We start from the raw sequence: 11,401 nt of genomic DNA on the forward strand, positions 1-11,401 counted from the left end.
GCACATTTTAGTTTTTATTTTTTCTTTGCTGTTTTTGCTATAATTTAACTTTTTTCTCTAATAAAAGTGTAGGGTTTGAACATTGAAGTTTTGATTAATAATATGCACTTAAAAATGTATATACATCATTTGTAATTCAACAAAATGAGACATCATTGGAAGAGGGTTAATACTTCTGCAAGGTACTGTACATATGTATGTTAACATTCTCATCTGTAGAATATTGCTCTTGGCAGTCAAAGTTTCTAAAACAATTTGTACAGGCATGCTCAAAGCTTTAAATCTGGAAATGTATGTATGAGTAAGACTTCCTGTCACAGAGCTATGTATGAGGCACACAAAGTAAATTGAATCATTGCCAGCAGTAACATTACCTCAAAATCTTACATCTCCAGATATAGGAAGCTAAGCTTGGACAGCACTGAAATAGAGACCTCTAAGGCAGTGCTCCCAATCCTGATCCCAGGTGGTACCACCTTTTAACAGCTGAAGTCAAATTTGAACACATGCTTGGCCTGCGTAATTGCTCTCCCATTTTCCCGCATAGTTCATCTGATCGATTAGCTCATTAATCCTGCCGATTATATGCTGTCAGGGGTTGCTGGTAAATGACTCTCCTCCTAGCTGTAAAGTGTTAAGATCACTGGGGTGAAAAGAGCTACAGTATACATAATAATAAAAAAATATTTTTGGATTTATTAATACACCTGTTTTACCATAGTTCATAGTTTCGTCCTTCTCATTGTCTGAGTATGGGCCACACACATTTTTCCCAATACCAATCTGAATTCAATAGATTTGAAAATTCTAGCTGAACTTTGCCTGAAATTGTATGTTGACTATTAGAAACAAATGTCTGTGTGTGTTAAAAACAGTTCCTATATGCATGTATAATAAAACAATAGTGTTTTTTTTTACTTTACAGTACAAGCTGGGGGGCTAGCATTGCAAGGACTTTGCTCACTGCCTTTGCACAAAATCCAGCCTCTCCAGATCTGAATGAGAGTGGCTCGAAAACGGTTGATCCGGAAAGCATACACCAGTGGGTTAACAGCAGAATTTACATGCGACATGAATATACCAATGTACATGGCTTCCTTGGGCACGTGACATTTTGGACAGAAGTAACTAACACAGTTCATTATATGGAGGGGCAGCCAACACATGGCAAATAGGAAGACTATGAGGGCTAAGGATTTTGCCAGCTTCAGCTCCTTGTCATAGTATTTGCTGGAGTTGCTAGTGGCTTCGGCTCGCTTGTTCAGCTGTTTTCGAATCACGTAGAAGATTTCAGCATACAGTCCAATCATAATGGTCAAAGGTAGTACAACCCACCCAAAGAAGTTGAAGTATACCATGTAATCCATTCTCATGACAGCAGTGAACTGGCACACAATGTTCTCTGATGTTGAGTTTCTATCAGACTCCTGTAGCTTATCCCTGTTATGCCATCCAAACATTGGCACTAGACCAGTTAGTGTAGACACAAGCCAGCACATGCAGACAGCTACCCAGGCCCTCTGCTGAGTGACTATTATACTGTACCTGGGGAACAAAGTAAAAGACAATTAAAATTAGAAGCAGTCAAAAAGGATTTTCAAGTCAAAGTTAAATACTGAACTAAAAGTTAGAACAAAAAAGATGAGAATTAAGAGGCCATGTTGCCCATATATAATTAAATGCTAGACATTTATTGAAGGGAGCCTAGATATCACTTTCAACAATACAATTAATAGGTTCGTGTTTCACTGTTTATCTTTAAGAACATATATTATTTGATTTTGTTAGTATCCTTAAGGAACTAAATACTATCAGTCAAGCATAGCTGCAAGGCCAGGAATTTTAACTATTATTCATTCTTTGGATTGAATTCAAAGAGCACCAGTGATTCTGGAGAAGAACTGTCCTTTTTGAAACATAATGAACAAAATAATACAGAATATTCTAAATAAGGTCTTACCAATTACTTCAACTTCTTTTGGCTTGAATTCTGTACATTTTACAATGCATCATAACATTGCTTCACCCTTTCTATAACTTCACCATATTGTCTGGATGTGATCTTAGAGTTCTTAAAATCACTTAAATATTTTATTATAATATATTTTTCAGTTCCACTCACTTTATGTTCATAATGTATTTTTTACATTACATTATTTATTAATGTATTCTTACTACCTGTATGTAATTGCAATTGTTTACCCTAAATTTAAATGCATAAAGAATAGAATGATAGAGATAAACTAGAATATTTAGAAAACACTAGCATTTCAAGAGGCAGTACATATGGATTTAGAAAGTGAAGATCCTGATTCATCAACTTGCTAGAGTTTATCAACCAAGATATATTTTTCTTGGAAAGCATTTAATAAGGACCCTCATAAGAGGTTGATTTTGAAATTGAAAGCCATCAGAATCTAGGGTAATACATTATATGAATAAAGAGCAAATTAATAAAAAGGAACCTGTGAATCATCTTAATGGGCTCAACCTCTAATTGGGCAGTAGGAAGACGTGGTGTGCACAGGGATGCATTTTGGATCTGTTTCTAATTTAATATAACATGTAGCAAATGAAATTTAATATTTCTCATTGCAATGTCACATTGATAGTATCACATTAATACTCAGATTAAACCAGCTTGCTAGAAATATTCATAAATCAAGGACTGTAAAAGTAAAGCATAAAACATAATATATTTAAACTTCAAGGAAGCTTTTGATAGCAAGTAGATTCTTAAATTAAACACCACAGGATTCCAGTTTTATGCACATGAATCAGCAGCTTGGTAACAAACAGAAAACAGGTCTTCATGTTAAAGGGCATAAAAGAGTACTGGAAGGATCTCTTTTGGGCCTGTAGCTCTTTCTGTAGCAATGAAGTATGTTCTGATATATTTAAAAAACTATTTAAGTATGCAGTTGATAGAAAAATAGAGGAAAAAATAAAGGGAAATACAAAGATACTTAAAAAGTATCATAGCAGAAATATGGCAAAATAATTCTAACGTTATGAGAGGTAAATTAATTTTTAATTATTTTGTTTAGGATAGCTTAGCTATTGATCTACTAAAGAAGCAGAATGGACTCATCTTATTTGCAACCTGTATAATTCATGGCACAGGTACCAGGTCAAGAACATAAAAATATAAGAATATAAGAAAGATTACAAACAAGACAAGGCTATTCAGCTCATATAGCAAGTTTGGTATTTAGTAATTAATTGGCAGGGTTCTTTCTATTAGCTTTAACAACATAAAAGTAAAAAGGATATTTCATATTCCCAGCAGCATTTGAATAATGAATTATCTCCTGTTTTTGGTTTTAAATGCATTTCTATAGGTTTCCACTTGTATCCTCTTGTTTCCACTTGTTTTACTGTTCATTTCAATACGTTTGCCGAGTTAGCTTTGTGAATGCCTTTGAGGATTTTGAATACTCATATTAAGCCCCTTCTTAATCTTTTCTGTTCAAAAACAAGAATTCAGTTCCTGTTAGTATCTGAGTACTCTTCTCCGGAACTCCATTTCTGTGAGCCTCTGAAGCTGATTATGGACTGTGTGTGTGATTATGTACTGTATATAGCAGGGTGACATAATAATTTACAAATATTAAAAGGACGCAGAGGAAGATTGATTCTGGTAGTTATACTTATATAAGTTTAATTAAATATTTAATTTAAAGAATTATGTTTTATTTTAGATTTAAACTTCTATTTATACAGTATATGAATAAAATTAATACAAAATCACTTTGTACATTTCTGCAGTTATGCTGTTATGCATATGGTATAATAACAGTGATAAATATTATGGTGTAACAATACATTATATACAAGTAAATGTAAAGCTTCATCACAGCCCAGATTCTTGCAAAGTTCTTCTATTGATAGCTGCAGAAGTGATCAATTTATTTTTAACAGTATATATTGAATAGCAATCACTTGATTAAAACAGTATTGAAATAATAACCAGGACAGATTGTCCCAGTTTTGGTCCTGAAGTACACTACACCCATGTTTTGTAGTTTTCATCGCAACTGAGTACTTAATCAATTAAGCTTATCACCACCAAAAAATGACCCAATTGATTGATTTTTATTTTATACTGTACTTCTGGGACAAAGTTTCCCAAATGACTTTTGTTATGTATGGAAGCATAATTCTGCCAACGAAAAAAAAAATCAAGTGTTATCTTGTAATTACGAGAATATTATCTTGTTATTACGAAATAGCAATGATCATTTTGAGTGTATGAATAACCTATTGCATTGTGCAAGTTGAAACTGTGGTTTAGTGTTTGTGACAATCTGCAGAGCTGCCAAACTGTAAAATAATGAAATGTTACAATTTGTACTTAATGTAAACATAATCATAACCAAAAGGACACTCACATGTATCATTATACAAAAACAAGTGTGCCGTGCAAATAATTTAAAATAATTCCTCTGTTTAAAACTGAAAGTCAACTAATGATAATTCTAGATAATTATTGTATGACGATTGTGCTACCTCATGATAATCAAATAAAGTACATGAGAATGTACTCATAATTACAAGATAATTTTCTCATAATTACAAGATAGCACATGAAATATTTTTTCTTTGATGGTAGCAATGCACTTCCATAATTATACTGTATATGCCTTATGCAAAAAAGGACATATTTCAAATTAGTTGACAGCTTTTTATTGAGCCAAATTATCATAGTTCAGTTGGTATGAAAACCAGAAGACACAAGGGTACTCCAGGGCCAGGACTGGGAAACACTGGTCTTTAATTGTATTACTTTAATACAGATTCAATCAAGTGATTAAGCATTGTAGATTGTGCTAAAATGTTAGAATTATGAGAAGCCAGCGAATTTCAAACATAAACTACATTCCAGATGCTATGTTATAATGTACATCATCAATGATCTGCACATTTGGTAAATAATACCATTTCAGTATTTATTTTCACTCTAGTTTACTGAAGTAACCTAGGAAGAACAGCAATCTTTATACTGATCTATATAGATTTGCCTATGAATTTTAGTGTAGGTGTACTGAGGACTGAAAATAGGAGATGTGTTCTCAGGAAAAGTAGTATGTGTGTTTGGAACTGACTAAATATGTTAAATATGTTATGGAGGTAAATTCACAGAGATCCTCTGAAAACAACATAAATACATATTTTAAATGTTTTAAGCATATTTTAAAAAATATTCAATTTTTAAAAGAAACAATACATGAAAACATTTAAGTTTGACTTCTGATTTTATGAAGACATTTCTAAAAGCATTAACAGATTTAATTTTTATCTTTAACATTAAAAATAGTGTTTGCCATGTCAGGAAGTGCGAGTCAAAAGCAGATTCACTAAAGCAATTACAGAAATGTATTAAACTTCATAAATCAATTTTCCATTACCACTTAATCCAATACAGATTTACAATGTAATGTACTATACATATATTTGAGATTTTGTGAAAAAGTTTGGTTTTACATTTCTTGAAATGAATAGGCTTTTACTGTTCCAATGTCTTTCAATTAGCTAACACAAAGAATATAACAGGCATGAAGATGGTTGTGCCAAAAATGCAACATAAACCACTTTTTCTAAGTGACTTCTGAAAGGAGACAGGAGCATTTTAATTTTCTTAAGAGCTTTTGCTGTCAAGTGCATTGATTTACTTTAAACTAGGAAGAAATATGTGGTTTGCTAGCTGCAAGACAAATCGAAGTGATAGGCTTAGTAATTATACCATACCAGTAGTATTTACAGAACTACATGTCTACATATGTTAACCTACTTTATTATATTATTCTTATTATTATCATCATCATTTCGTTGTAAAATAACTGGAATTTCTTGTTTGTTCATATATTTTCTAATATTTTTCTGTTAATTTTACATAATCATAAGTTGAAGAGTAATCATCTGTCTTTTTCCTTGCTAGGTAAAGAAGCGGAACACTATTAATCAAATGTTTCTCCAGAACATCATATGTTGCACAAAATGCTAACCAGAATAAAACACTTTTAATGAAACATCTTTATAGAATTAATATATATCTTGCCAAGGAAAACCATTTAACAAAATAAAGTGAATAACTAAATATTTATAACCATGGAAAATAAATAGTGAGATCAGCTGCACAGACATTTAGTTGTTGAGATCATCTTACCTTGTTGGAATTTTAACTCTCAAATATCTGTCAAAGGCTATAGCCAGGAGAGAAAGAATAGAGCTCTGGGTGATGATAAGCAACAAGCAGGCTAAAAACAAGCAGGTGTAGAACTGCGTTTTCATCCCCAGGCTTATAATGATGGCCAAAGGGATTACCAGGGCACCTACAGCAATATCAGCCAATGCTAGTGACACAATGAAGCAAAAAGTTGTGTCCCTCAGAGCCCGGTTTATTCTCACCACAATGACCACTAAAACATTACCCAGCACTGATGCCAATGCAATTGCCATCTCGATGGAAATGTATAAAACATCCATATGTTCCCTTACAGTGATTCCTGGCATGGTAGAAAGTCGACAGATTTTAACCACCACCTAAATCACTTCTAAAATCTCCCGGTCGTTTTCCTCTCCCACACTTAAGAAATGCAGTTTCCTTTACTTCATATCTTTTCTTACTCCTGCAGTTGACACCATTCAATTTCTCAAGTTGCACCCTTGTATGAATGTATTGCCTTTGATTCAGTACTGCTGAAGTCTCTAAATTCCCACTCAATGAAATGCTTGGATTATCTCTGAACATTGATGCATTGATATGAGAGAGAAATTTTAATCCATTTCTGTCCGTCGCATCCTCATGTGGAGTGTGGAGTTAGCTTATATAAGTTGGTTGCTTGCTCTCGCTCTCAGTTAGCTCCCAGTGAAGAAAAAAAAGTCTCCTATTTGAATAGGAGGAGCATACAGCTTACTGCAAATATCCAAAGAGCAATACATCTAGCTGTTTCTTAGGTTCAGAAAATGTTAAAACTTAAACAGGCTGTGCTGCTTTGATAAAGTAGCTGGAGCTGGATACTGCTTAGCATGTGCATCCTTTGAGAGGAATGTCTGCTACATCAGACTGATGTGTTCTTCTCAGAAATAAAATTGGCACAAAGATATCTTTTTTATGATGTAACATAATCAAATAGGTAGTTCATTTTCTGGCTTTATAAAGCTGTAAATTTTGATTATGGAAGTGTGGTCTTTGATTTTTCATGGTCAAAAAAAGGCATATTAGTAGATTTTGTTTGTTTTACTTGATTACACAAGCAGGGAATCTCTTGCTACTTATAGAACTTGCTACTTGCAGGAAATCAATATTATTGTTGATAAGGCTTTTGCACATGATGAAACTTCAGGTTGAAATGCCTGATCTTAATTTATATTCAGATACTAAGTGAGTAAAGACATGTCCAGGCTGTATGGCTGAGAATGGGTTCACATGAAGTTATCTTGTAAAATGTGCTTTATATTTAAATAACATTGTCAATTTAATAAGAATTACCTCTTAATTTTCTCTGGACTTCTACATTGAAAATCTTGGGATTTGTCCCTTTTGGAATATTTGAACTACCTATTTTTAGATTTCTTTAGCTCCAAGTTCAGCAACATCTGGCATCACATTCTCGCCACAACTCACATCATTCCCACACCTCATCCCTGCTTTTCAGACTTTTCTGGTTCCGTTCTCTCCAACTTCTCTCTTCTTGACTCTGCATCCCTCAGTAAACTAGTTTCACACATGAAATCCACCACCTCTATATTAGATACCGTTCCCACCACTTTATTTCAGTCCTGTTTCACTTCTCTCTGCCCCATTGTCCTCGATATAATAAATTAATCCTTGAGCACTGGTTTTGTACCAATGGTCCTCAAAACTGCTGCCATTTCCCCATGCCAAAAAAGCCTAACATGGCTCTGGACAATCCAAACAATTTTCACCTCATCTCCAACCTACCCTTTCATGCAAAAATTCTAGAACATGCAATTACATAACCACCTCATTGTAAATAACCTTTTCAAACCCCTCCAATCTGGTTTCCGTCAACTTCACACCACAGAAACTGTCAGTTACTAATGATCTTTTAATAGCTTCTGATTCTGGTTTTCTCTCTATCTTCGTTCTTCTTGATCTCAGTGCTGCTTTCAACACTGTTAATCATGACATCTTACTTTCTCATCTTGAGACAATGTTTGGAGTTTCTGAAACTGCTCTCAAATGATTTAAGTCTTACTTCACTTATCCCTGTCACTTTGTCTCTCTTGGTGGATTTAGGTCTGAAATCGGTTCGTTAAGCCGGGTGTTCCTCAGGGTTTGATACTGGGTCACCTACTTTTCAGCATTAACATGTTTCCACTTGGTCAGGTTTTAAGATCACATGGCCTCAACTATCATTTCTATGCTGGTGATACTCAAATATACATCCATACCAAACCTGACACTGATGTGGCTGTCTCTATTCTATCTAATTGCATCTCTGACATAAAAACATGGATGACTCAAAGTTTCCTTCATCTTAACTGTGACAATACAATACGAGTCATGCTTATTAGCACCCTCTATCAACTTTGTAAAGCCAATCCTGTAACCCTGTCTGTGGATGGTACTGTACTTGAGCTTCAGTCTAAATTGAAAAACATTGTGGTGATATTTGATTCAGGCTTACCATTCGACCCACATGTGCAGCATATTGTTAAAACACCTTTCTTTGACCTCAGAAACATCGTTAGACTACGCCCTTTGTTATCATGAACTGTTGCTGAAAAGCTGACCAACACATTTGTCTTCTCCCGAATTGACTACTGTAATGCTCTACTTGCTGGGGTATCTAAATCCACATTTAACAAACTCCAGTATGTCCAATACTCGGCACCCAGAATCCTGACCAGGTCTAGTGCAAGTGATCACATTACTCTTATCCTGGAGTCCTTGCAATGGTTTTCTGTCAAGTTTCGTGTTGACTTCAAAATCCTAATACTCATATATAAGGCTCTGCATGGCTTCGCACCTCAGTACCTGCATGATCTATTATCGCCCTACTCCCCATCTCGCAACCCTTGCTCCTCTAAGTGCAGTCTCCTAATTGTCTTCCAAGCCCTTCTACACTCTTTGGGTGACAGGGCATTCTCCTGTTATGCCCCTATGCTCTGGAACTCTCTCCCCAAGGATATCAGAGACTCACCTTTAAACTCCTTTAAATCCAGGCTCAAAACCTTCTTCTTTAGAAGAGCTTTTACTTAATAGAGTTTATATGACCAAAGTTCGGGAGGGATGACAACAACCACGCTCAATCGTTCCCAGCCGTCAGTAATCAGCAATCACTCCCTTCACCTTTCCTCCACCAAACACTAAAATACCAACACGATACCTCTCTCCCTCGCATGCACTTTGATCGCCTTTGGACCTGTAAATTTTCTGCTTCGACAAAGAACCTTTTGCAGCACAGAGGATTCCCCTACACTCCTTGACAAATCGTTCCTCCTGCTCTTCATTCCAGCGCCCTGTCGCCTCCATCCCCTGCCTTCCTACCAGCAGCACTCATCTCTGGCCAGCTCTCTCAAGATTCAACTCCTTGTTGAAGTTCACATTCTGCAATTATTGTCCCCACCTCACCTCGAATCCAGCTCTCCTTCCTCGGCGGTGAATTCTCCGAGTAGCCCCTGTCTCATACGTAAACGTTCCCACCGCAGTCGCACATATCCGCTCCTCCTTTCCCTGGATCGTCTCCCACGATTATAGACCTGATGCTGTGATCTGAAGGCTTGCCACAGTCCATTTTAAAGAAACGCTTCCAAATTTTCCAGTGCCCTCTGCTGATGTCACCCGCACAGCAACGGCAGTCTGATCCTGCAAACTCGCCATCAACGGTGCCCAAATCCAAGCCCACCCTGGGATAGCCATCCTCTTTGTATCTGTCGTCAGAAGCATTCAAATCCAGGGAGAGGCTCTCCAGCTCATTGTCTCCTGCCTTGCTGCCGCCCTTGGCCTCCATCTTACACAGCTTCTCCAGGGAGCCCTGCTCGTCATTCTCGACAGCCACTACCATTCCCTTCTCCAGGGCGAACACTGGGAGAATGCCGATTGGGCCTGCACTCTATACCCAGCCTCCCCTCTAAACTCTAGCACCGCCGTGCCGCGTCTCTGCCGTCTCCGCCATCTCTGCCGTCCCCGCCATCCCTGCAGGTCCTCGCATGCCTCGCAGGCCCTCGTACACCCACTCCTTGGATCCAATACTGCTCTCACTTCACATAATATCCACACATGTAAATTCCATGAGCTACAGTACTACAGCCAGAGTCTGGAGCTATCCAAAAAATGCCTAGCTGCCTGGAGGGGGGGCATCCATTGGGCTGGGACCCCCAGAGGTTTATTTTCTCCCAACTGGAGTTTTTGTTTTCCTCTCCACAGTGCCCACATGGATCTGTCATTAGACCATGAATGCTCGCTATCCAGTTCCAGAGTCCATAAGAGTCCCAGCAGTTAGTTCCTCACACTTAATTTATTGTCAGATAGCAAAGGTGTTACTTGCCATAAGGTCTACAAGCCTCCACATTTCCTTCGAGCCGGCCACTCCATCCGTCCAGGAAAACCCTAATCAAAGTTATAGCAGCTATGAAAGGCCAAGTCGCTACTGTCTACCTCCATCTCTCCTCCCGATCACTGTGCGAATCAAATGCAGGAGTCTCCAATTTCCATTGCTGCTTTTGGGGGACTCAGTCGCAAACATGGGCCCATATCCATCTAGATAACACCGGCACCACTAACCCAATCGAATAATAGCAGCAGTTTTCTTTCCCATGTACAAAGAGCCTAAATGGTTTCTCATCATTTAGACCCTGTGTTTATTTGAATTCCCTTCCATCAACACCTCAACGAGAACCTATAATAAGCAACTCGCCTACGCAAACAGAAGCTGACTTCCCTACAGTAAACCTATACAGAACGCAGACAGGCACTCCGACCGCCCTACTGCTGCAACAATCCATGCGTCACAAACCACACCTTCTTCAGGTTCCTCCAAATTCTGAATTGGTGGCTTGGGATCCTGCTTGGTTCTTTGGGGGTTCTGGCCTCCTCATCCTATGGCCAGGAGGTTGGCCCTCAGCCAAGTGGGTTAAGACAAATATCAGCTACAGATGCAGCCATTCAAAATGCGCGGGCGATACCGCATTATTTTCCGGTACGCTGTACGCAGTCTACCGCGAGTCTACCGGTAAATACCGCTAGCAAAATAATAGTATCCGGAATTTCTGCAAGGTGGAGCTAATAAAGCTCAACCTCTCATGTTTGAGCTGTAGCCATCAAAGTCTTTAACGAAGATATTACTAATAGTATTAATAATAAATGACCTTGTACAAGCTGTAAACTCAAAGTATTGCCCTGGTCCACATTCTTTTTTTCATTGACCGTCTT

The 11,401-nt window shown here is 37.4% G+C and overlaps 1 protein-coding gene across 1 annotated transcript; it reads right to left on the minus strand.

Moving 5' to 3' along the window:
• Positions 1-914: 914 nt before the first annotated feature.
• LOC148830756 (adenosine receptor A1-like) lies at positions 915-6,516 on the minus strand. The gene is made up of 2 exons (XM_088919969.1): positions 6,167-6,516; positions 915-1,545 (listed from the first exon to the last, which is right to left on the minus strand). The coding sequence occupies exons 1-2, from the start codon at positions 6,511-6,513 to the stop codon at positions 915-917; spliced, it is 978 nt and encodes a 325-aa protein (XP_088776095.1). The 5' UTR covers positions 6,514-6,516.
• Positions 6,517-11,401: the final 4,885 nt, after the last annotated feature.

This window comes from Atractosteus spatula, chromosome 7, assembly GCF_055471065.1.
Source record: "Atractosteus spatula isolate fAtrSpa1 chromosome 7, fAtrSpa1.hap1, whole genome shotgun sequence".
Taxonomy (NCBI): Eukaryota; Metazoa; Chordata; class Actinopteri; order Semionotiformes; family Lepisosteidae; genus Atractosteus; species Atractosteus spatula.

What these genes read in the sequence shown, in the direction of transcription:
- LOC148830756 (XM_088919969.1), bottom strand. Translation starts at nt 6,513, where the DNA reads ATGCCAGGAATCACTGTAAGGGAACATATGGATGTTTTATACATTTCC. An exon ending in AGAGTTAAAATTCCAACAAG is followed by an intron (nt 1,546 to 6,166) that starts GTAAGATGATCT and finishes TTTGTTCCCCAG; the next exon opens with GTACAGTATAATAGTCACTC.